The 27,652-nt window shown below is 46.8% G+C and overlaps 1 protein-coding gene across 1 annotated transcript in view; it reads left to right on the top strand.

The window, feature by feature from the left end:
* LOC106568853 (glypican-5) overlaps positions 1 to 27,652 on the top strand; it is a 202,349-nt gene that overhangs the window by 43,781 nt on the left and 130,916 nt on the right. The window contains exon 3 of the mRNA XM_045693658.1: positions 10,029 to 10,732. Coding sequence (XP_045549614.1) covers positions 10,029 to 10,732 — 704 coding nt within the window. The remainder of the gene's footprint in view (positions 1 to 10,028; positions 10,733 to 27,652) is intronic.

Raw genomic sequence — 27,652 nt, forward strand, 5'->3', positions numbered from 1 at the left:
GCTGTGTGGCACTGCAGTTGCCACTGGTAACCCCCCTACACACACACACATACACACACACAGACAAACCCTATGTCCCAACACACTCACTCTATACCCCCCTGCTTAGTCAGATCCTTGCCTCCCTATAACGAGACCAAGCTGTATCAGACTTGGCTGGGCGAGGCAGGCATCATGCCAGCTGCTCTCCCTGGCGCGACGGGAAACCTCACGTCTCAAAGACACTGCCTCAGCCAAGATCGGCACGCCGCAAAGCAAAACTGTAAGACAAATTATTTTCCCTCCACTCGCTCGCTCCCCTTTCCCCCTCTTTTAATGTTTCTCATCATTGTTATTCTGTTGTGCCTCCAGTCGTGCTCAGCAACCGCCCAGCAGGCCAGTTGTTCTGCTCTCTCCAGCCAGGCACGACTCAGGGAAGGGCCTAGAAAAACACTCCGTCCCGTCCACACATAGAATAGAGTTGAGTAGAATAGAATAGGATAGGATATAATAAAATCTCAGGATTCTATTGTCCACTGTTATCCCCACCACACCTCTCCTCCTCCTCCCATCCCTGCCACACCTCTCCACGTCCTCCCATCCCCTCCAACTCCTCCCATCCCCTCCAACTCCTCCCATCCCCTCCACACCTCTCCGCCTCCTCCCATCCCCACCACACCTCTCCACCTCCTCCCATCCCCTCCATACCTCTCCACCTCCTCCCATCCCCTCCACACCTCTCCACCTCCTCCTATCCCCGCCACACCTCTCCACCTCCTCCTATCCCCGCCACACCTCTCCACCTCCTCCCATCCCCTCCACACCTCTCCACCTCCTCCCATCCCCGCCACACCTCTCCACCTCCTCCCATCCCCTCCACACCTCTCCACCTCCCCCATCCCATCCACACCTCTCCATCTCCTCTCCTCCCATCCACACCACACCTCTCCATCTCCTCTCCTCCCATCCCCACCACACCTCTCCATCTCCTCTCCTCCCATCCCCACCACACCTCTCCATCTTCTCTCCTCCCATCCCCTCCAAACCTCTCCATCTCCTCCCTTCCCCTCCACACCTCTCTACCTCCTCCCATCCCTGCCACACCTCTCCACCTCCTCCCATCCCACCACACCTCTCCACCTCCTCCCTTCCCTGCCACACCTCTCCACCTTCTCCCATCCCCACCACAGCTCTCCACCTCCTCCCATCCCCACCACACCTCTCCACCTCCTCCCATCCCCTCCACACCTCTCCACCTTCTCCCATCCCCGCCACACCTCTCCACGTTCCCCTTCCCTACCACATCTCTCCATCTCCTCCCATCTCTCCACCTCCTCCCATCCCTGCCACACATCTCCACCTCCTCCCATCCCGCCACACCTCTCCACCTCTCCACGTTCCCCTTCCCCTCAATAATGTATAATATTCTACAATTTTATCCAAAGCCACTTAGTCATGTGTGAAATATATATGTATGTGTGGGTGGCCTCTCCCCTCCATATCCACCCAGGAGTATTAGGGGAAGCACAACAGTGAACATCAGACTGAAAAAATAAACATCTTTTCAATTTCACAATTCCAGTGATCTAAGAAATAGATAACGATCAGGAGGAATTTCCTGATTAATCAGGAGGTCACATCCCTGTCTAATCCTCACCCTCGCAGTCCACTCCTCTCATCCCCCACTTCTCCCTCTCCTCTCATCCCTCCATCCCTTCCTATAACCTGATCTCTCGATGCACGATCTGTCCGTCCCATTGATGAGAGTCATCCTGTAGTTAATTAGTCCGGCTCGGCCTCTTCCTGGAGCCTGGTCCCAGATCAGTTCTTGCCAATTCCTATGGTCATTGTCATGCCAATGGCAAGTAGAGCACAAACATATCTGAGACCAGTTCTCTTCCTGTGTCCAGCAGGACAGAACTTTGGTGCCGTCATTTCACTCCCAGTTATTCCCACCAGTCCCTGTGCATTTCCTGTCCTTTCTGTCAGGAGCCAGGGAGAGGAGAGTGGTGTGAACACAGAGAGAAGAGAAAAGGGTCAGAGTCGGGGGGTTATATAAAGAATGACCAGGATGTCTGAGCAGGGAGAGGTGTTGTCTGGAAGTGTGTATGTGTACTGGAATCAGGGGTCACACTCTATCCCCGTCCCAGAGACAGACGATCGATCAGTGTCAGGCATGATCCGGGCCCAGAGTCATTAACATCACATTAGATTGACCGAATTCCCTCAGTTGGGACTGTGAACCTCCGTCTATGTGGACATGGAACCCTGAGAGAGAGAGGAGAGAGACAGAAAGGGAGAGAGATGGAGCAAAAGAGGGAGAGATGGAGAGCTGAATCTACAGAGAGCGAGACAGGTAGGAGATAGGGAGAGCTGGCCATACAGAAAAAGAGAGGGGAAGGAGAGCGAACGAGAGATTGAGAGACAGATTATAGCGGAGAGGGAGAGAGAGAGAGAGAGAGTGAGAGAGATGGCTGGCCAACAGCGGACGTCAGTAAAGAATGAAAGAATTAGAAAAGAAAAGAAAGAAGGAGAGATGTCTGGCCAATAGTGGACGTCAGTGGAGAGAGCTGTTCAGAGGCAGTTCTCTAGAAGGTGTAAGGGAGTGCCTCTGTCTCCAGAGTGTTGTTCAAGTGACTTTCACACGGTCCACTCGCAGGGTGTGTGTGTGTATGCATTAATGCCTTTGCATGCGTGTGTATGTGTGTGTGCCTTTGTGTGTATTTGTGTGTGTGTGGCCAGTATAACTATGGGTAGTGAGTCACATCATTACCTCAACTCTGTCTCAGTTGGTAGACCCAGGAGTTGGCCCACTCTCTCTCCCCCTCACCCCTCTCTCTCACCCCTCTCCCTTTCTCTCATCCCTCTGCCCCCTTCTCCCCACTCTAACCCCTCCCTCTCCCACATTTCTCCTCCTCTCGCATTCTCTCTTTCTCCCCTATCCCCATCGCTCTCCTCCCTCCTTCCCCCATCCAAACCCACTCACTTCCCCCATTATATTAAGCCCTGTGTCATTCCTCTTCCTCCCTCTCCCCTTTGTGACTCCGACCGTGCCGTTAAAGAGTCCCCCCGGCCTGCTTTATGCATCTGGTCATCCCCTCGTCATCCCCTTGAGAGAGTGAGAGAGAGTGAGAGAGAGTGAGAGAGAGAGAGAGAGAGAGAGAGAGATGGAAAACACCAGTTATTCGTCCCCCATGTTGGTGTGTTTGGTGGTTTTAGTGGCGTCCATCTGTCTATCTGTCTCTCACTCTCTGTCTCTCACTCTCTGTCTCTCTCTGTCTGTCTGTCTCTCTCTGTCTGTCTCTCTCTATCTGTCTCGCTGTCTGTCTCTCTGTCTGTTTCTCTCTCTCTGTCTGAATGCTCTGGTCACATAAGCAGGTGGACTGATCAAGTCAACTCCACCCCGTAGAGACTTTGGAGACTGTAGGCTTGTAGTGAATGTATGGAGCATAATGTCCTGAACCTAAGATGACTGAAGGGATACATCCGTTCCAAGTTCGTCTGTCAGTGTGTTTCATCTACAACACCTAGCTTAATCAACATCATTGCATTGTAAAAATGGGAAACACTTGGAATTTTGGTTGTAATATATTTTTACAAAATGAAAAGGATTACACACCTGTATGAACGAGTGGAAACTCCTCCATTAGGCTTCATCACTTTCCTTTCATCTAAACTAAGTAACAGGCTTCCCTACTTCAAACTCCTCCATTAGGCTTCATCACGTTCCTTTCATCTAAACTAACTCCTCTGCTTGACTGGTCCTGTTCTGTGTTACTGATCTAACTGGGCCATGCCACACGGTGTTCATCGTTTCCTTCCTTCTTTCTCTCTCTCTCTTTCTTCTCTAACTCTCTCTCTTCTTTCTCTCTCTCTTTCATGCTCTTTTTTTTCTCCCTCTCCCTCTTTCTTTTCACACACACACACACACACACACACACACACACACACACACACACACACACACACACACACACACACACACACACACACACACACACACACACACACACTCTTTCTGGAGTCCAGGCAGTGCTCTGATGCCAGCCTCTCCCTGTACTGTGCTGGGTTAGTAGTGTCCACTCCCTGCCAGCGTTGTACAGAGCCAGCCAGTCTGCTAGCTAGCCTCTTGTCACATCTTACAGTTAGGATATGACAAAACCAGGCTGTTTGTCATAAAGGCTTATGACCTACAGCGACAACGTTTTGACATGGTTATGACAGGCTTCATAAAGTTATAGTGCAGTATTGTGTTGCCTTACTTTCTACAATGCCTTCTTAATGTCTAGATTTCCAGAGTAGAGCTTGTCAAGTTGTGTAAAGTTATTTCTTCGTAGTCTGCCTCTTGTTCAGATCCTACCCTGTCAGCAGAGTGACCCCACACTACCAGAGATGGACTAGGATCCATCATATGCCAATACAGGGAAGAGTAAGTGAGGTCACTTTGACCTTGTGATGCCATGAAGCCAAAGCCATGACCATGACGGTGGTGCCTGTCGTCTTGTCATATGTCACAGACGACCCTCACAGTGGTCTCTCCCTCAGTGGAATGCCCCAATCGCTGCCTTACCTACCCTTCCCCTCCCACGGACCTCGTCCCTCTGCTCATCCCACTAAACCCTACCCCTTCGATCATGTCACCATCATGTCACCATCCTCCTCCCAGCCAGTGCACAGCATGTGTAAGTGGGTGGACAGTCTTTGTGGCTGTTGATAATCATCATATTGTTGTTTTGTTATCTCCCTAACTGTGACCTATTAACGTATTTATTCATTGACCTATTTCTATTCACTACCTTTAAACGCTTCACTGAAAGATTAGAGGTGCTGGGATTGAGTGACGGTTAGCCATGCTTTTAAAGGGGAGGTGGAGGGTGGTGGAGAGATGTCATTTTTCACTCATTAAAATACGATATTTGGGATGCACCCCTAGATAGACTGAGTGCTGGGAAAAGACTAGTGTCTCCTAGTGTCTCCTTCCTCGTTATCACATTATTGCCGCCACCGACTCACACACCCAGGCATGCAGGCTTACCAGTACACCAGTGGAGGCTGGTGGGAGGACGGGCTCATTGTAATGGCTGGAATGGAATGAATAGAACGGTATAAACAGATCAAACATATGGAAACTGCTTTTGACTCCGTTACATCGATTCCATTCCAGCCAATACAATGAGCCCGTCCTCCTATAGCTCCTCCCACCATGCTGGCACGTGCACACATGGATGCGCGCGAGATCATGTAGGTACACACACACACACACGCACACGCACACACGCACACACACACACACACACACACACTGCCTTGCGGACAGCTACGGGAAGAGAAGCTACCCGTACCCACATATTCTTCCACGTGTTCCACCCTTTGCCACCCACACACAGCCACCCACACACACAGATCTGTGGAGCCACGTGTCTGGGCTGAGGGTTGGGCTGGCACCCCTACCATGAAGGTTTGGCCCTGGATCTTCCCCCTCTCTCCCCTCTCTGTTCCCCCAGACAGGTCTGCTCCCGTTGGGGAAGTGGCTAGGAGCTCCGCGCCACACTGGGGGAGGGATGCCATAGTTGTGGTCAAAACCCATACAACTCACTGCCAGTGACTGTGGTTATTTTGACCCATTTGTTATTGTGGCTGCACTGCAGAGTACGAGCCACGACACTTTAGGCGTTATTACCTCAGAAAAAGCCCTTGGTCGCCGGGCAGAATAGAAAGTAGGAAATAGCTCTAGCAGTGAATAAAGTGGAGTTGTTTATAAGAGGCTTGGCGAGGCCAGCGCTGGTATAAGACGCTGTATAATGTCTCATTGCAACGTCGTAAATATGACCTCTGTTTGGGCTACGGTGGTTGTGGTGGTGGTGGCAGTCTCCTTCATATGCACTCAATGTGGAACCACCCCTTTTAACTCACTGCCCGACCAACCCTTTAACTCTGCCCGACCAACCCTTTAAAGGGGTAAACCACCCCTTTAACTCACTGCCCGACCAACCCTTTAAAAAGGTAAACCACCCCTTTAACCTACTGCCCCACCAACCCTCTAAAGGTGTAAACCACCCCTTTAACTCACTACCTGGCCAACCCTTTAAAGGGGGCTAAACTACCCCTTTAACATTGTTTAATATCGTGTTTATGACACGTTTTGGCTCCAGCCCTATTGCTGTAAACCGTGGAGCGCCGCAAAAATGCCGGCGCTAGAGTTCTGTGGTGTACGGAAGCAGAAAAGGTTTGCTAGGGTCATGCTATGTGTCCAGGACTCAAAGACTGCTTGACAAATTGCTAATCATAGCTAATCATGGCCTCACATAAAAACTGATGATTACGACTTAAAGGTATTTCACCATATCCCAGAGTTGTTTGTGGTGAGAGACAGTGAAGGCATAATGATCGCCACCCAGGGAGGGATGTTTGTGTCCTAGAACGGCAGACACAGCTGTCAGACAGTGGTCGAAACACAAGTCGACCGGGCTGGGACCATGGTGACCACTTGGTGGAGTTCCCACTGGTATTGGGTTTATCGCTTGTCAAACTATATTCCCCTGCTCCAGAAGATGGAGGAGAGGATCAACAATGTGATTTAACACAAAGACTACAGCCAAATCTGTTAGAAGAGAGAGCGAGACGAACTAAAGAAGTGACTAGGCCTAGTGTGCGTCTGGACTTGGTCAGAGCAGTGCCTGAGTGGTGGACAGTTGTCCCAGTGTTTGAGACACAGAGACCGGTTCTGGACCCCGGGGTCCTATTCAAGCCAGATGTATCCTAGCCCCGTGTGGTTCAATAGGTGGAGTCCACTTCGTACAGTAGTTGTTTTTCTCCATGTTCAGAAGTTGTTCTGGTCTCTCTAGTCTTGTTTCATTCCCCCGGAGGTGGATCGAGTGAAAACATGCACCTCTAATTTAGTAGAACACAGGATGTCCTCACAAAGTGTTGACCTAAATATCGAAAGGGAGTAGCCTAGATTGGTTGGCTTACTATTCCTAGCTCCCGAGAGAGTGGTCGTAAATTCTACTTTTTTATATAGATCAGCTAGATAGATTGTTCAGTTCTTACCAGGTCATCTTGCTACAAACTTACCTTGGTTGGCATGTTTCTAGCAGGCTGCAGGCTTTTGTTTCAAACCAGCACTAACATTCCCGATTGAACTAGCAATCATCAAGACCTTGATTAGCTGGAAGGGTATTAATACCTGAACAAAAGCTTGCACATCATGGCTTGGTGAACTAACATGTTCCTATTTTCCTGCCTCCCTGTCTAACTAGCCCTGCTTTGGGCTGTTTGACTGAGGGTCTGTGTCATGACTCGTCCCCTGCCTCCTCAACACTTCAGCTCTGTAACGCTGTAACCCAACCCTGCTGGCACATAGTGGGGCTGAGTGCCCTGTGGTTTTCATCCCGCTGGTCAGGCCAAACAGCCCGGTCTGTAACATACTAGCACTGCCTCTGCAGCTCAACTCAACGGGCTGGGGAGGCTTTCAGCTGGTTACGGAGAGTTTCTCTCTGCATTTTCTCTTGATCCCTTCCTCCGTTTCATCAATCTTCTTCCTGTCGTTTTCTCTCCGTCCCTCTGTTTAGTTATTCTCTCTCTTTCCCTCTTTCTCTAGCTGTCTTCTGATTTAGACCTCTCTCTTTCATTCTCTCGCTTTGCTTCTCTTTCTTCCTCTACCCATTTCATCCCCTCTCTCCCCCCCCCTCTCACATTCTTTCTCTCTCCCCCTCTCTATCCCAACGATGTATTGTTTGACTGTTATCCCCAGCCCCCTCACCTTTGACTTTTAACTTTATTAGTCTTCCTGATCGGGTACAGTGACAGACACAGCCCTGCCTGTCTGTCAGTCACATTCACACGACCTCAACTGTCTATCTGGTCACCTCACTGTGGCTGTTAAACCAGAGACAGAATATGACTCATTGGACGCTTGATGTGGGTCACACACACACACACACACACACACACACACACACACACACACACACACACACACACACACACACACACACACACACACACACGTGTACGTATATACACACAAAAGCATGTACATGCATGCACACACACACACACACACACACACACACACACACGACACACACACACACACCAAACGCCAACGCCTGATTGTATGTGTGTGTGTGTGTGTATGTATATGTGACTGTTTGCTTGTGCACAGAGCTGCTGTGGTGATTATGCATTGCGGTGGAACGTTAGAAACTTAGCCTTGCGGTTTTCTAGGGCCGTAGAGTGGAGAGTCCCTGGTGGGATGTCCCTGTCCCTAACAGCACACTGGTATTAGGTTATGCAGCTGTTGACTGTGAGAGACGACTGTTGTTCAGTTTCACTCTCTCTCTGTGTGTGTGTGTGTGTGTGTGTGTGTGTGTGTGTGTGTGTGTGTGTGTGTGTGTGTGTGTGTGTGTGTGTGTGTGTGTGCGTGCGTGCGTGTGCGTGTGCGCGTGCGCATGTGTGTGTTTGGGTACTGGCTTGGCAGGAAAGTGTCCGATTTAGCGTGTGGACACACACAAACATCCAAGCACATACAAACATTAACAAGATATTGAGTACTGTACTGTAGACGTGTACTGTAGACGTGTACTGTAGACATGTACTGTAGACGTGTAATGTAGACATGTAATGTAGACTGGACTGTAGATTTGTACTGTAGACGTGTACTGTAGACGTGTACTGTAGACGTGTACTGTAGACATGTAATGTAGACTGGACTGTAGACGTGTACTGTAGACGTGTACTGTAGACGTGTACTGTAGACATGTAATGTAGACTGGACTGTAGACGTGTACTGTAGACGTGGACTGTAGACTGGACTGTATGTGTGTTTTGTGTGTTTCTACTACAACCCCAGATCATCTATTCCAGAATATTATTATATCTCCTTGTAAGTGTGTTTAGTATCTTTATGCCATATTTTGCGAGTGTGTGTTTCTGTGTGTTTACATGTGTTGGGTTGGCACCATGTCTCCTGTCTCAGTTTCTCTACAGTTGCTGTTGCTCTTTCATCTGCTGGCATGCAATAGAGATGACATCAGGGGGGGGGAGAGATACTTTACATGGGAATACTACACTCCAAGTGACTGATACACACAAGCCAAGCTAGTGTCGGGAAAGAGACGAATGTAGAAAGGGTCCTCTCTGACCTCTTTTCTGCACGGCATACTTGTGTTATTATTAGATAGATAGTTTAAATGAAAGTAGTGCAAAGATAAACTTATGGTGCGTTTGAATATACAGTACCTTCGGAAAGTGTTCAGACCCCTTGACTTTTTCTACATTTTGTTACGTTACAGCCGTACAGCAATTTACACACAATACCCCATAATGACAAATTGAAAACAGGCCTTTCGAAATGTTTGCTAATTTATAGAAAATAAAAAACAGAAATACCTTATTTATACCCTTTGCTATGAGACTAGAAATTGAGCTCTTTGAGATGTTTCTACAACTTGATTGCTCCAGAGCGCTCAGGACCTCAGACTGGGTCGAAGGTTCATCTTCAAGTCTCTGAATGTCCTTGAGTGGCCCAGCCAGAGCCCGGACTTGAACCCAATCGAACATCTCTGGAAAGACCTGAAAATAGCTGTGCAGCGACGCTCCCCATCCAACCTGACAGAGCTTGAGAAGATCTGCAGAGAGGAATGGGAGAAACTTCCCAAATACAGGTGTGCCAAGCTTGTAGCATCATACCCAAGAAGACTTGAGGCTGTAATCGCTGCCAAATGTGCTTCAACAAAGTACTGAGTAAAGGGTCTGAATACTTTTTTTACATTTTTATATATTTGCAAAAAAATCTAAAAGCCAGTTTTTGCTTTGTCATTATGGGGTATTATGTGTAGATTGAAGGGAAAAAAACTATTTCATCCATTTTCGAATAAGGCTGTAATGTAACACAATGTGGAAAAATTCAAGGGGTCTGAATACTTTCTGAATGTACTGTATACTACACTGCCTAAATACCCTGTTTTGTCATTGTTTTATTAACGTAAATGTAACCAGGCCCTGATGTCTTCTCCCTCCCCTTCTTCCCCCTCCCCTCCCTCCAGACACATTCCAGTACCTGCTCTCCTTCTCCCAGGGCCACCTCTCCTCCCTGCTGGAGGACACCTACTCGCCCCTCTCCCGGGAGGCCCTCCCCCATGTCAACGCCCTGTTCTCCTCCCTCTCCCTCTACATCCACGGACACAACCTCTCCCTCGAAGCTGCCGTTGCCCGTTTCCACGACAACCTCTTCCCACTCGTCTACGGGCGCCTGGTCAACCCGGGCGTGGGCGTCCAGGGTGGCTTGTCCGGCGAGCGGGGCGAGTGTCTCCGTGCCACACGGCAGGACGTCAACCCATTCGGCCCTCACCCCGAAACGCTCGCTCAGGAACTGGGGCGCACCCTGGGCGCCGGGCGAGCCTTATCTTTGGCCCTCGCCGAGGGCACAGAAGTCATGAACGCCACCGAACACGTTTCCTTCACCAAAGAGTGTTTACGTGGCTTGACCAAGATGCAGTACTGCTCGCACTGCCGTGGGCTGACGCTGATCAAGCCGTGCGTGGGCTACTGCCTGAACGTGATGCGCGGGTGCTTGGCGAGCGTGGCCGAGCTGGACGGGCCGTGGCGGAGGTATGTGGCGGTGTTGGAGGAGCTGATCAATGCTGTGGCCGGACAACACAGCCTGGAACTGGCCCTGCTTGGAGTCAGGGGGCACGTGAATGAGGCCATACTACACGCTCAGCTCCATGGGCCCACGCTGACCGCTACGGTGAGTAGAAGCACACACTCCCTGTGGTGTTAGCTGAGTGGTTTTACGTGAACGAGGACATTTCTCTGAAGATAAACTTCAGTATTCATTGTTTGTCCAGGTCCCCAGGATCTCGGGTTCAATCCCGGTGCTAGGCACTCGTTTTTATTTTTTTCTGTTTTAACTTTATCCCAAACCTTAATTCCAACTGTTTAAGGTTAAGGGTTATTGCCTAAACTTAACTGTCATTTTGTAATGCTTAACAGTCAAGTTTTTTTCTGTTTTAACAACCTTAACCCTTACCTACTTTCACTTAACCCATAGACGTTTATCCCCCCATGGACAAACGTTGAATAATGAAGTGAGTCCGGGAGATCTTGTTGCTATAGCACCATTCATAGGTCCAGTCTGTCTCTGGCTTCACCCTCAGGACCAGAACCACCAGACTGGCTTTATATGGTCTGAATACCACACTGCTCCAACAACCTTTACTGGTAACTTTTACTGTCTGACTACTGGCTTTACTGGGTCTCGTATGGAGTTACATTTAATTATACACTGAACTCTCTGTCTCTCTCTCTCTCTCTCTCTCTCTCTCTCTCTCTCTCTCTCTCTCTCTCTCTCTCTCTCTCTCTCTCTCTCTCCCTTCCTCTTTCTCTTCGTCTCACTGAGTTTCTATGGAGGGTGTTAGCCAACAGCTATAGTCTGTTGTGATGTGGTGTATTGGGAGACTGGGGTTGCAGTAGGGAGAGACTGTGATTCAGACGGAGCATATGATCCTGTCTGGCTCTGAACATGGAACTACAGATTTCTTGACTGAACTAGCGGAGAGGAAGGAAACTGGCGGAGAAAAATAACTCAAGTCCTTGAACTGGACATGCAGGGTTGCCTCTGTCTAAATTGCCCCCCAGAGAGAGTGGAGTGGGTGAGTTGCCAGGTTTAGAGGCAGGGTCCGTCCAAGTATGCAGACCCAGAACCCGGGGTCTGGCTGCCTGCTTGGTATTCATGAGGCAACACATGCATGCACTCACACACACACAGCCCAGCTAAGGGACAAATTGTTTCTGGCAAAGTGGCATGCCCCAATGATACACACGCATACTGTATATGCACATGTACACACACACACACACACACACACACACATACATACATACATACATACATACATACATACATACATACATACATACATACATACATACATACATACATACATACATACATACATACATACATACATACACAGTGGACACACAGACACAATCACTCACCCCTCTCACACACACTATGTCCCCCCCCACACTCCTACACACAGTGGGGACCCAGGGCGTGTGGAACAGTAAGGGTAGCACAGAGCTCTGGCCTGTATAAAGGACTGTCCCATGTCTTTATAGAACAAAACTATAAAGACTCAAACCACACGACTACCATGACTACTACACGACTACCACACGACCCCCCCTCCCCCTCACGCTCTTCAATATCACCCCCACCTCTCTATCTCTTCTTTTAAACACTCCTCTGTTCACCTCTATTCATTTTGCAGTGAAAAGCAAAACAATTAGAAAGTTGTGTACAGGGGTTTCTGGAAGATTCACTCTTGTTTTTCTTTTCCCTCACGTATGTTTCTTGATTCATTCATACTGTAGACTGGACTGTAGACGTGTACTGTAGACGTGTACTGTAGACTATACTGTAGACTATACTGTAGACTGGACTGTAGACTGGACTGTAGACTGGACTGTAGACGTGTACTGTAGACTGTACTGTAGACTATACTGTAGACTATACTGTAGACTGTACTGTAGACTGTACCGTAGACTGTACCGTAGACTATACTGTAGACGTGTACTGTAGACTGTACTGTAGACTGTACTGTAGACGTGTACTGTAGACTGTACTGTAGACGTGTACTGTAGACTATACTGTAGACTGTACTGTAGACTGTACTGTAGAATGTGCTGTAAACATGTACCATAGACTATACTGTAGACTACTGTAGACATGTACCATAGACGTGTACTGTAGACTGTACTGTCGACGTACCAGTAGCTATGTCTCTGGGATTTCTGCTGACTCGTGTGTTATGTAGAGTTGTCATTAAATTAATTATTGTGATGCTGTGGTTTTACACTGGGAAGTTACCCCAAACGGTTTAGTAGTTGACTCACACACCACGGGCTCTCTCTCTCTCTCTCTCTAATCTCTCTTCTCTCTCCTCTCTCTCTCTCTCTCTCTCTCTCTCTCTCTCTGTCTTTCTGCTGTCTCTCTTCTCCCTCTGTTCTCTCTTCTCTCTCTCTGCTCTTGCCTTCTGTCTCTCCTCTCTCTCTCTCTCTCTCTCTCCTTTCTCTCTCTCTCTCTAATCTCTCTCGGCTCTCTCTTCTCTCTCTCCCCTCTCTGGCAATTCAATTCAATTAAATTTGCTTTATTGGCATGACGTAGCAATGTCAAAATTGTCAACGGGACAACAGTAACAACAATAACCAAGGGTCAAAATAACCATACATTCAACAATAACAATAAGCATACAGTAGAGGACATGTGCAGGTTGATTGGTCTGTCAGACACTGTCCCTCAACTTATGGCAGGCAGCAATGTAGTGCGCTGCCAACCCACAGCTCTCTGTGTCCTCCCCCAACAGGACGGGTAGCCTATCCTCATCAGAGAGGTCTTTGAAACCTTGAATAAGGGTTTGAAATTTGGGAAAATGACACTCTCTAATTGTTTTATATTTTTGACATTTTGTCAGGAAATGCAGCTCTGACTCAGGTTCTGCTGTGGTGCAGTGGTTGCACAGCCTTTCCTCTGCAGGGAGCCAGGTTTTCCTGTGTCTACCCTTCCGCTCTCTCTCTGCTCTCTCTCTCTCTCTCTCTCTGCTGTCTCTCTCTCTCTCTCTCTCTGCTCTCTCCCCTCTCTTTTCTCTCCTCTCTCTCTCCCCTCTCTTTTCTCTCCTCTCTCTCTCCCTCTCTTTTCTCTCCTCTCTCTCTCCCTCTCTTTTCTCTCCTCTCTCTCTCCCCTCTCTGTTCTCGGAATAAATTTTTTACACATTCCCTCTCTTATTGAGACCGGGGAGATGAGGAAGTGACCCTTCTGGTCCCCACAAGGATAGTAAAACTAACCCCCCCCATCCACTCAATTTAAATCTTCTCCAAAATATGACAAACAGGCATCCTAGTCCTCCCCCCATCCACCCACACAGCCCCACACTTATTTTAGACTATAAAGATGACCCCCTAGCATAGTGAATGGAATCCCTCCCCTAGTCCCACTGGCCATAGTTTCCATTATCTCCAGTCCCAGCATGCTATGCTAGTATGCTATTAGCATTCCTCCATAAGGCAGTAATGACAAGACAGGCTAAAACCATGGGGCGAGAAGGTAGACGACCACATTATACTGGCTGGCTTCATCCACACCACAGTTATTGATCTTTCTTATGTGTGTGTGTGTGTGCCTGCGTGTGGAGTAGATTTTGGAGTAGATTTAAATTGCCTCTAGACTGTGGTCTAAGGTCAGCTATGCGTTTCTTCCTCTAGTGGTTGAGATGAGGATTTGGGAGGGTAAGCTGTTCCTAGATCTGTCTTAAGGACAACTTGACATGTTTTTCACCTTGGCAGGGAGTCGATCCCCGTCAACGATTGGCTGCTAACTCAGCAAGACTGATCTTCATTAGCTGATGATGTTGCTGTCTGACACAGGGAACATTCCTCTCCTCCATTCAGCCCTCTTCCTTACCCCCCTACTCCTCTCTGTCTTTCTTTCCAGGTCTTCATAATGTGCTGATAGCAGCATTACCGCTGAGCAACACAAGCATTCTTCTCACTCACACACACACACACACACACACACACACACACACACACACACACACACACACACACACACACACACACACACACACACACACACACACACACACACACACACACACACACACACACAGTGTAATTGTCAACCATCAAGTATCCATGACTGGGATTGCAGGAATTTCACAAATCGTATAATTTTCACAAATGGCATAATTTCTCAGATGCTGTTTTTAATGTCATAGAGGCACTATGATACGGCTTTAGTCATTTCCCCCGTTGATATCAAGGTGAAAGTGGCCCTAAAAGGATTGTACGCTGTACTCAGTTGGAATAGCAGACAACAGCTACTGGGAGAGTAGATCCCAACCTGTCCTAACCCCAATTCACCTCCTGCTCATTACATGACCCTTTCCCTTCATATCCCCCTGTCTCCTCTCCACGCCCTGTGGCTTCACCTGGTGCCCACCAGACTGTCATGGCAACATGAAATCCCCGCGGTCCTCAAAAAGGCGCCAACTGAACAACCGTTAGTGTGCTTCTGGCATTGTTTTAATGTTGATAGGCCTATTGCTTTAGTATTGCAGTTAATTCATGGGAATTTGAGTGCAGTGGGTGCATCCACCGGGACTCAAATAGGATTGGTGGTCTTTGGCGACTGTTCACTTCCTCTTTCTGGTTGTGTGTGAGCCTCAGATACCGGATCACACACAGCGGCATGATGGACTCAATTGACCTCCCTCTCTTTCCCTCCCCCCCTCTCCCTCGCTCTCTCCCACTCACTCACTCTCGCATCCCCCCTCTCTGTCTCTGTCTCTCTCTCTCTGTCTCTCTGTCTCTCTCTCTCTCTCTCTCTCTCTCTCTGTCTCTCTCTCGGTCTCTGTTTCTCTGTCATTAAGTGCATCCCATCCTCTGAGAACCTCTGCCACGTGTATAGTTTAGGCCAAATGTGTTTACAGTCGTGGGATTGGATGACAATCCACACAACAACAAACTCCAAAGCAACATCCGTATTTATTTTTAAAAAACAAAAAAAAACTCTCATTTTGAAATCATATGTGAATAATTGAATGATTGTAGGATTACAGCGGAGAAAAGCAGTCCCTTCAAGTTGTGACAAAGTTAGAGCTAGAGACTAAGACAGTTAGAGACTAAGACAGTCCACTGTAGTATATGAGGGGCTCGATCTGTCTCAGTCTCTCTCTCTGTTTAATTAGCCCTGACATCACTTGGTATGCAATAAGAAGAGAGACAGGGATAGATATAGAATGGGAGCGAGAGGAGGAAGTAGAGAGGGAGACATGGACAGATGTAGAAAGTGAGAGACAGTGAAAGAGAGGAGGAAGAAGAGCGGGAGAGAAGTCAAGAGTGTTGGTTGTGGAAAGAGAGATGGGGAAAGCTGGTAAAGATGGAACAGAAAGCTGTCTCCTAGGAGAAGTGTGGGGAGACATCCAGGCCACAGGCCGAATGGCGGAAACCCCAAGGGGTCATTTGGGGTTGCGGGCTGTACTCTACATGTACCATTCTTAGTCCATCATGGCCTCTTTCTTTCCAGTAAATCACATTTGGGAGCATATCAGACATTATTTTCTCCGTCCCTTCCATGTCATACACTTCAGTCTGATGATATACAGTGCCTTGAGATGTCGTGTCCATCAAGTCAAAGTGGAATTATGTTTAAAAAAATGCAGTACATCAGTATATATTGTAGAAGGCTCAAGGGTATAGGGTTTCCACGCCACCAAGTTCAATAACCAAGCACACACAGGGAGCACAACTACAATGCAAATTAGGAATTTATTAGGGATATTTGCAACGGGTAATTGTACAGATAATTCTCCGGCTTCTTACACTCTTTGTGCAGCCCGCTTCCTCTTTTATCCCCAAGCACTCAATGGCTTAATGATCCACCGGCTTGCCTCGTTGTGGCAGGAAGTCTGTACAATGCTCGGGAGTGGAGCCAGCGGGCTGCAAGATATCTTCCTTCAATCACCATTCCCCTCACCTCTCTCTGCCATCTGCCGCAATATTAATAAAACATTTAAAGCTCAAATGTTTTGAGTCAATAAGTATAGTGGACTACACTGTGGACGTGTCATAATACCCATAAAACCTAGCGGTCAAACAGGGAAAGGGTTCCAATCGTTTTTCCACCATTCAGTTTTCCCATTGGGGATTTTAGAAACTCTTACAGTAAGAGCTGTGTTTTGTGTATACTTACCCTGGTGTAACGTTTTAATAAACGTCCTTCTAGGACAAGGTGACTTTTATCAATATATTTAGCTCCATTTACTCTCAGATAAAAAAAAAAAATGCTAATTAGCATCAAAGTAGACTACAAATCCCTTCAAGCCCCTGCCCGTCATCTTTAGCTGACACCTTTGCTAACAGGTATTTTGTACATTTAAAACTTGACCAAGAGCGTTAACAGAATTTTCAATTTAAGGAAATGTTGACAATTTATTCAATACTAAATTTAGTTAACATTAGATAGTTAATCCAGAGATTCTTACCTTTTACTCAATTTGGCCGCTCATTCAGAACATCATGGCATTTGTAGTTCTGTATGATAGCCACATTAGCAGCTAATTAGAATTTCATTTTTGGGGAGTAAATACAGGCAAATATATTGATATATTTGTAGTTATTTCACAATACTAGCCTAAATGAGTAAAAAGAATGACGCCTGTACAGAATAAAAATATTCCAAAACATGCATCCTTTTTGCAATAAGGCACTGAAGTAAAATTGGCAAAAATGTGGCAAAGAAAATAACTTTATGTCCTGAATACAAAGCGCTATGTTTGGGGCAAATCCAACACAACACATCACTGAGTACCACTTTTCATATTTTCAAGCATGATGGTGGCTGCATCATGTTATGTGTATGCTTGTCATCGGCATGGAGTAGGGAGTTCAGGATAAAAAGAAACGGAATGGAGCTAAGCACAGGCAAAATCCTAGAGGAAAACCTGGTTCAGTCTGCTTTCCATCAGACACTGGGAGATTAATTCACCTTTCAGCAGGATCATAACCTAAAGCACAAGGTCAAATCTACACTGGAGCTGCTTACCAAGAAGACATTGAATGTTCCTGAGTGGCCTAGTCACAGTTTTGACTTAAATCGGCTTGAAAATATATGGCAAGAATTGAAAATGGCTGTCTAGCAATGATCAACAACTAACTTGACAGAGTTTGAAGAATTGTAATAAGGCTGTAACACAACAAAATGTAGAATATAAGTCAAGGGGTATGGTGACTACATCAATGGCCTGTAATAGGGAATGGCATGGGAATGGCAATCATACATCTTCCACCTGTATTAGTAATCGTGTATTATATTTTACAGTATTGTATTGTACTTATGCATCGAAGTGGCCCTGTACATGGCTCAGTTCATAAGAGCATGGCGTTAGCAATAACAGAGGTGTGAGTTTGAATACCGCTGCGGTCACATACCAAAATGTGTGGACTGTTGGCACTTTGGATAAAATGGTCTGCTATGTAAATGGCATATATTTTGGTATTACAATACTGTATTGGCCAATGCAATTTTAGTAACGGAGTGTGAACCCACCCCCATCAAAAACACTCCAGCAACTTCATTTGGGATGTTTACTGCATAGGGATATATTTCTGTCTTGTTTTGGACTTTCTGGATTATCGTATTTGTATTGTGTTGATATTGTATTACTGCACTGTAGGAGCTAGAAACACAAGCATTTCACGGCACGTTCTGTGACATCTGTGTACGTGACCAATAAACATTGATTTGTTACATACAGTACATTTCTGTTCTTGTCAATATCCGATATTTTTTTAAACGTACTGTGAAGTGAAATCATAGTTGTCATCATCATAGTAGTACATTTCAGTATATATATTATACTTTTTATGTTTCTACTTTACAGACATACAAATCTGAGGGGGCACGTGCCCCTGTGCCTCCTATGTGCCCCCTAAGTGTGACCAGTTTGGAGTTTTGTACAAAGAGTTTTGAAAATTCATCACATACTTGTGAAAATAGTACCACAGTGGTTAAAATTGCATTGCCACTTAGCCGAATGTATTCCAAAATACATAGGGGGAAAAAGGATTCTACTTGTGGTAAATAGAAATATTGTGTGTGTGTGTGTGTGTGTGTGTGTGTGTGTGTGTGTGTGTGTGTGTGTGTGTGTGTGTGTGTGTGTGTGTGTGTGTGTGTGTGTGTGTGTGTGTGTGTATGACCTCACCAAGGGGACCAGTACTTAACATCGACGGGGCTGTAGTGGAGCGGGTCGAGAGTTTCAAGTGTCCACATCACCAACAAACTATCATGGTCCAAACACACCAAGACAGTTGTGAAGAGGGCATGACAAAACCTTTTCCCCCTCAGGAGACTGAAAAGATTTGGCATGGATCCCCAGATCCTCAAAAAGTTCTACAGCTGCACCATCGAGAGCATCCTGACCAGTTGCATCACCGCCTGGAATGGCAACTGCTTGACATCTGACCGTGAGGCGCTACAGAGGGTAGTGCGTACGGCCCAGTCACTGGGGCCAAGCTTCCTGCCATCCAGGACCTATATAATAGGCGTTGTCAGCGGAAAGCCCATAAAATTGACAGAGACTCCAGTCATCCAAGTAGTAGACTGTTTTCTCTGCTACCGCACGGCAAGCGGTACCGGAGCACCAAGTCTAAGACCAAAAGGCTCCTTAACAGCTTCGACCCCCAAGCCATAAGACTGCTGAACAATTCATCAAATGGCCATCGGACTATTTACATTGAACATTGAACCCCCCGTCCCGTTCCCTCCATTTGTTTTGTACACTGCTGCTACTCGCTGTTAATTATCTATGCATAGTCACTACACCCCTACCTACATGTACAAATTACCTCAACTAACCTGTACCCCCACACACTGACTCGGTACCGGTACCCCAAGTATATAGCCTCGTTATTGTTATGTTATTGTGTTACTTTTTATTATTTTTTACTTTCGTTTATTTGGTAAATATTTTCTTAACTCTTCTCGAACTACGCTGTTGGTTAATTGCTTGTAAGTAAGCATTTCATGGTAAGGTCTACTACACTTGTTGTATTCGACACCTGTGACAAATAAAGTTTGATTTGATTTGGACACTATGCATATGGGGCGGCAGGTAGCCTAGTGGTTAGACCGTTGGGCCAGTAACCGAAAGGTTGATAAATCGAATCCCCGTGCTGACAAGGTAAAATTCTGTTATTCTGCCCCTGAACAAGGCAGTTAACCCACTGTTCCTAGGCTGTCATTGTTAATAAGAATTTGTTCTTACCTGACTTGCCTAGTTAAATAATGGAAAATGATCCCACCAGCCTTTCTGTGGGCTACAGGGAGACAGCATTTACAGCTACATCCATGTGTCTTGGGGGCTCTTTCTCTCTGTTCTTTCTGGAGACAGTTCAGAGATGCTTATTGAGAGATGGTAGGAGTTATGTGATATGAGTACTTTCAGGTGTCTCTACCAACTGAGACAGGTGAGGAACGTAGCTCAGAGGTGTATGTGAAAGAGTATGTTCCTGTGTCCCAATCAAAAGTAGATGGCTGGAATTCCTGCCTTGAAAACGTCTACCAAAGCTTGAGGATAAGGTTCTCTCCTTCGAGACAGATTTCAGCTTTTTCACCTACAGTCCTCAGCTCTACCAACTGAGCAATCAAAGGGGTGTTTGTGTGACTGTGTTTACAATCAGCAGTATTGACTGTGAGCGTTGAGTTTTGAGTGGCATGTGGACTTTGGCTGAGCTGGCACAGATGGTTGAACGCGCTGGCAGTGGATGCATGGATACGGTGTGTGTGTGTATCCGTGCATGAGTGTGACATCTTTCCAGAATGTAAAACAGCCATAGACAATAGGGGCCCAAACTGTCCTGAGAGCAGTGCATTTGGGGTTGAGAGGGGGCTGCACAGTGATTCCTGCCATAAGACCATCAAAAGTCAGCCAAAGCTGGAGGAAAAGGTTTCCTCCTTCGAGACAGATTTGAATCAGCAACCTAAGGATCTCTGTTTTCCCACCTTCAGTTCTCCACTCTACCAACTGAGGTATCAAAGGGGTGATGGTGTGGGTAGTCAAAAATGTGAGCTGTGAGTGGACAATAGGGGGCAATCACTAGTGGATAAAAGGAGCCAAACTGGCCAGACATCCCCACCCAAAACTGAACAATGGATTACAGTTTCCCCTGGTCCATAGACTACTTTCAGGGTGAGGAACCATCTAACATCATGTTGTGAAATACATTATGTCCCCTTTAATATGCTCTGGTCGGTCAGGCTGAAATTGTACATATAATTCAAATGAACAAGATCCAGAAAAAGGTATTCTCCTTAGAGACAGATTTGAACCAGTGACCTAAGGAACTCTGCTTTTGTAACTCCAGTCCTCCGCTCTACCAATTGAGCTATCGGAGGGGTGATTGTGAGTTAGTCAACAGAAAAAATGAAACAGTCAACACTATTATGTGTGCGTTGGGAGTGAACCATTGACAGTAGACAATAGGGGCCCAAACACCCCCCACCCCTTCACCGAATGCAGTGTGTTGGGGTTGAAAGGGGGCTAGAGTTTAGATTTTTGGCCCGAACCCAGCGGGACCTGTCGGCCCAACAGGGCTTAACATCCTTGGGCTATGGGCCAGTCAGGCTTCAATTTTCAGGCCCGATCAAAACTCTACACATGATCCAAAAAAGAGCCATTCGATGCAGGAAAAAGTCTCCTCCTTGGCTCAGATGTGCTGGTGAAGGATGATGTTCCTGTGTGTCCAATTCAAAGATGGCTGGATGCGATTAATGCAGTGAGGCTATGGAAAAGGTCCCCTCCTTCAAACCAGCAACATAAAGATCCCTGCTCTTGCACCTACGGTCCTCCGCTCTATCAACTGAGCTATTGAAAGGGTGTTTGTGACTGCATTTAGAGTTAGCAGTATTGGCCTTCCTCTATTGTAGAACGGGGTTTCCCAAACTCGGTCCTGCCCCCCTGTGTGCACGTTTTGGTTTGAGAAATCCTCCGCCTTTACCAACTGAGCTATCAAAAGTTTGATACATCAGGGGCAAAACCTACAGGTTAGGTAGAGGCAAGGGTCAGAGGTGCCTGTGAATTGGCCATTGTGTCCAGTGTAACAATTGCCATCGAAAAGTCTACCAAAAGTAAAAACATTTCCTCCTTCGAGACAGATTTGAAGCGATCTAAGGATCTCTGCTATTGCGCCTACAGTCCTCCGCTCTACCAACTGAGCTTTCAAAGGGGTAGCTGGGCTTGAGTGACTGTGTGTTTAGAGTCAGCAGTATCGTCTGAGCTCTATTGTAAAGCTCTGTAAAAGCTGTGAGTGGCCTATGCACTGGTGCACCGTTCCCATGGTTTCACACACACTGGCAGAGGATGTGTGTGTAAGCGCACACATGGAGCTTTAACTCTGTTCAAAATGTGATAAGTGGCACCGACAGAGATGGTCGCCTCAGGTCCTTAAGAAACTATGCAGTAATTTGTTTTTTTTATGTATTATTTCTTACATTGTTAGCCAAGAAACTCTCAAGTGTTATTACATACAGCCGGGAAGAACAGCTGGATATAAAAGCGACGTCAACTCACCAACAGTACAACCAGGAATACATCTTTCCTGAAGCGGATCCTTTGTTCGGACCTCCACCCTGGACATGGGATCTTATCCCAGAGGCCGACCCAAAACAATGTGGTCGCTGCAGGAGAGGCAGACGGAGCGGCCTACTGGTCAGACTTAGAAGGCGAGCACACCATCCACGCTTCCGAGCATATTACTCGCCAATGTTTTCTTCACGCATCGCACCAACAGAAACAAACACCTCTCTGGTAAGAAGAAGGGCCTTATGATTAACGACTCATGGTGTAATCATAACAACATACAGGAACTCAAGTCCTTTTGTTCACCTGACCTAGAATTCCTTACAATCAAATGCCGACAGCATTATCTACCAAGAGAATTCTCTTCGATTATAGTCACAGCCGTGTATATCCCCCCAAGTAGAAACCTCAACGGCCCTGAAAGAACTTCACTGGACTCTATGTAAACTGGAAACCACATATCCTGAGGCTGCATTTATTGTAGCTGGGGATTTTAACAAAGCTAATCTGAGAACAAGGCTTCCTAAATTCTATCAGCATATCGAATGTGCGACACGAGCTGGTAGCATTCTGGATCATTGCTACTCTAACTTCCACGATGCATACAAAGCTCTCCCCTGCCCTCCCTTCGACAAATCTGACCATGAGTCCATTTTGTTGCTCCCAGCATATAGACAGAAACTAAAACAGGAAACGCCCATGCTCAGGTCTATCCAATGCTGGTCTGACCAATCGGATTCCACGCTTCAAGATTGCTTCAATCACGTGGACTGGGATATGTTCCAGGTAGCCTCAGACAACAACATTGACGTGTACGCTGACTTGGTGAGTGAGTTTATTAGCAAGTGCATCGGTGATGTTGTACCCACTGTGACTATTAAAACCTTCCCTAACCAGAAACCGTGGATGGATGGCAGCATTCGCGCAAAACTGAAAGTGCGAACCACCGCTTTTAATCATGGCAAGGCGACTGGAAACATGACCGAATACAAACAGAGTAGCTATTCCCTCCACAAGGCAATCAGACAAGCAAAGTGTCAGTATAGAGACAAAGTAGAGTCGCAATTCAATGACTCAAAACACGAGACGTATGTTGCAGGGTCTACAGTCAATCACGGATTACAAAAAGAAAACCAGCCCCATCGCGGACATTGACGTCTTGCTCCCAAACAAATGAAACAACTTATTTGCTCGCTTTGAGGACAATACAGTGCCACAGACACGGCCCGCTACCAAAGCCTGTGGGCTCTCCTTCACCGTGGCCAATGTGAGTAAAACATTTAAACGTGTTAACCCTCGCAAGGCTGCCGGCCCAGACGGCATCCATAGCCGCGTCCTCATAGCATGCGCAGACCAGCTGGCTGGTGTGTTTACGGACATATTCAATCAATCCCTATCCCAGTCTGCTGTACCAACATGCTTCAAGATGACCACCATTGTTCCTGTTCCCAAGAAAGCGAAGGTAACTGAACTAAATGACTATCGCCCCGTAGCACTCACTTCTGTCATCATGAAGTGCTTTGAGAGACTAGTCAAGGATCATATCACTTCTACCTTACCTGACACCCTAGACTCACTCCAATTTGCTTACCGCCCCAATAGGTCCACAGATGACGCAATCACCATCACACTGCACACTGCCCTATCCCATCTGGACAAGAGGAATACCTATGTAAGAATGCTGTTCATTGACTACAGCTCAGCATTTAATACCATAGTACCCTCCAAACTCGTGACGAAGCTCGAGACCCTGGGTCTCGACCCCGCCCTGTGCAACTGGGTCCTGGACTTTCTGACGGGCCGCCCCCAGGTGGTGAGGGTAGGAAACATCTCCACCCCGCTGATCCTCAACACTGGGGTCCCACAAGGGTGCGTTCTCAGCCCCCTCTTGTACTCCCTGTTCACCCATGACTGGAGGCCATGCACGCCTCCAACTCAATCATCAAGTTTGCAGACGACACTGCAGTGGTAGGTTTGATTACCAACAACGACGAGACGGCCTACAGGGAGGAGGTGAGGGCCCTCGGAGTGTGGTGTCAGGAAATGAACCTCTCACTCAATGTCAACAAAACAAGGAGATGATCGTGGACTTTAGGAAACAGCAGAGTGAGCGTCCTCGCATCCACATCGACGAGAAAGTGGAAACCTTTTAAGTTCCTCTGTGTACACATCACGGACAAACTGAAATGATCCACCAACACAGACAGCGTGGTGAAGACAGCGCAACAGTGCCTCTTCAACTTCAGGAGGCTGAAGAAATTTTGCTTATCACCTAAAACACTCTCAAACTTTTACAGATGCACAATCGAGAGCATCCTGTCGGGCTGTATCACCGCCTGGTACGGCAACTGCTCCGCCCACAACCGCCGCAAGGCTCTCCAGAGGGTAGTGCATCAACGCATCACCGGGGTCAAACTACCTGCCCTCCAGGACACCTACAGCACCCGATGTCACAGGAAGGCCAAAAAGATCATCAAGGACAACAACCACCCGAGCCACTGCCTGTTCACCCCGCTATCATCCAGAAGGCGAGGTCAGTACAGGTGCATCAAAGCGGGGACCGAGAGACTGAAAAACAGCTTCTATCTCAAGGCCATCAGACTGTTAAACAGCCATCACTAACACAGAGAGGCTGCTGCCAACATACTGACTCAAATCTCTGGCCACTTTAATAAATGTAATAAATGGATTTAATAAAGGTATCACTAGTCACTTTAAATAAAGCCACTTTAGTAATGTCTACATATCCTACATTCCTCATCTCATATGTATATACTGTATTCTATACCATCTACTGCATCTTTCCTATGCTGCACGGCCATCACTCATCCATATATTTATATGTACATATTCTTATTCATCCTTTTACATTTGTGTGTATAAGGTAGTCATGGTGAATTTGTTAGATTACTTGTTGGATATTACTGCACTGTCGGAACTAGAAGCACAAGCATTTTGCTACACTCGCATTAACATCTGCTAAACATGCGTATGTGACCAATAAAATCTGATTTGATTTGAAATGCAAACCAATAGTGGACAAAATGTGCAGGGAACATCCCCAGAATGCAGTGCCATCAGGTAGATGCAGGATAACATTTCTTCCCTCTAGCCAGATTTTGAACCAGCAACCTAAGGATTGTTGTCATTTAGTCTACAGGCCACCACTCTACCGACTGAGCTATAGAAGGGTAACTCAATGTTTAGGGTCAGCAGTAGGCTATTGTCTGTGCTCTATTGTAGAGCTCTGTTTTCTGTGAGTGGCATATGCGTTGGCAGGTACAGGTACTCCGTTCCTATGGTTTAAAAAGTAGGTGAACCAAAAAAACTACTTCTCTGGTTGAAAATGTCCTATGTGGCATTGATGTTAGTCAGAACATTTATCCTAGTGCCAAAATCGACTACAAAGGGAAATAATAGAATTTTGTTCATAAAGTGAGTTTTTTCCCAAACCTCAGATTTTCTAGATTTAAGGAAAACAATGATGTTCCTTAATCCTTGGATATTTGATGGTGTTGGCTTTTGATTTCAGTCATGCCTAATCATGCCCACTTGCCCACTATCACGTGATGGTAACGCTTCGGGAGAATTGTCACGCGTGCAGAAAACAGCTGTGCTGAGTGAGCTCTATCCAACCGCAGCAGCAGAATCAACCTGCAGCCTTCCCATTAACAAACAGCAGGAAATGACGTGGAAATAGCCATTCGCACGCATCACCTCGGACTTGTTTACGGGAAAAAAACAATACATAGACAGAAGGAGACTTGGTGTTTATAGAAAGGGCTTGGGGTTTTTCCAACTCAAGCATCCTCATGTTCGTCAGCTAACGTAAGCATCGCAAACACAACTGTCATCAAAGACACTGGTGCTCTTAGAAAGCAGGACATTCTCAGAGCTTGGGATTCTTGATCAACCACATTCGCGTTGTCCAGCCGCCTCACGCGGTTGCTAAGCCATTCGTCATGCGTATGGTGGCTGTTTGGGATATGTAGTAAAGAGGAACACACAATGGTGACGAACATAACAAACCCACTTCAAGCTCTTGTTGCTTCTAGCATTTCTCAATCGGGCCGTGGAAAAGCAAGACGAAATGAGTTCAGCCCCCCGTAACACACTAGTAACAGTGGACAATAAGGAAGGAGCCAAACTAGCCAGAAAACAACCCCACACCCCTGAAAAGACCTTGGGAGAGTCGGACAAAAGCAAGAGAAAAGGGTTTCCTCCTTCGTACCAGCAACGTAAGGATCTGTGTTTTCCCACCTACAGTCTTCTGCTCTACCAACTGAGCTATCCGAGAGGTAATTGTTTGTGAGTGGCTGTCCAGAATTCAAACCAGCAGTGGACAATAGGGGGCCAACCCCCCCCACCTACCTTCCCACTGCTACCCAGAATGCAATCGGAGAGGGAGGCTGAGAAAGTTACCCTGGCTGATCCCTAGATAAACAAACCAAGATGACAGCCTGGGACCACCACTGCTATCTGTAAGGCAATACTCCCCTAGAGCCTGGGATGGCCTGGGACGGCCTGGGATGGACTGGGATAGGTTGGACACTCTCTAGTTCATTCCCTCGCTCTCTGCTCCTCTCGTCTCAACTCTCTGGCCCCGGGGTAGACCAGGGATATATGAGATGGAGATGATACATAAACACAAGTGTGGGGGATTATAGACATATAGATACGCACACACACACACACACACACACACACACACACACACACACACACACACACACACACACACACACACACACACACACACACACACACACACACACACACACACACACACACACACACACACGCAGGCAGGCATACAAATGCGAACACACACATGCATGCATACAAATGCGAACACACACACATATGCAGGCATACAAATGTGAATACACAGGTACAGAAGCATATACAGAACACACATGCTCTCGTCACCAATTTCATCGCTCTCTTCCCAAATGTATAGAGAACGCAAGTCTTTGTTTTCCCCATAGGCTGAACAGTTTGGCATAGTGCATCAGACCATGGCATCCTATGCCATCATTCTCCAGGAAGTCACCAGAGGAATGCCTGAAATGGAATAGCTACCATTTTAAAGATTTAACAAGGACAAACAGGTGGTTAAACACACACACATACTCGGGCTTCCATTCCCATGCCATCACTGAGGTCAGGAGATAATTGATTTATCGTTGCATTGTAGTCTGTGACATCCGTCAAGCTGTCCTCTGATTGGTCAATGGGATTAGGCGGCCAATCCGGACATAATATTTAGCTTCTAAGGCTATTTCTCTCTGTTTGTCCCTCTTGTGGCCCCAAACTGTCTTAATATTTATTTTCCGTATCATTTCTGTTTTTAGTGGCATATGTTTATTCTCCCTACCATTACTTTTTGTTTTGTTTACATAGCTACATGTTTAGTTAGGCGTCCGACTGATTTGTGCCCATGTTATTGTTTTGAAATGACGACCTCAGCCCGTCTCTGCAGGACACTTCACTGACAGAAACCCCTTATCTTGATCTCCTAAACT

This window comes from Salmo salar, chromosome ssa14 (assembly GCF_905237065.1).
Source record: "Salmo salar chromosome ssa14, Ssal_v3.1, whole genome shotgun sequence".
Taxonomy (NCBI): domain Eukaryota; kingdom Metazoa; phylum Chordata; class Actinopteri; order Salmoniformes; family Salmonidae; genus Salmo; species Salmo salar.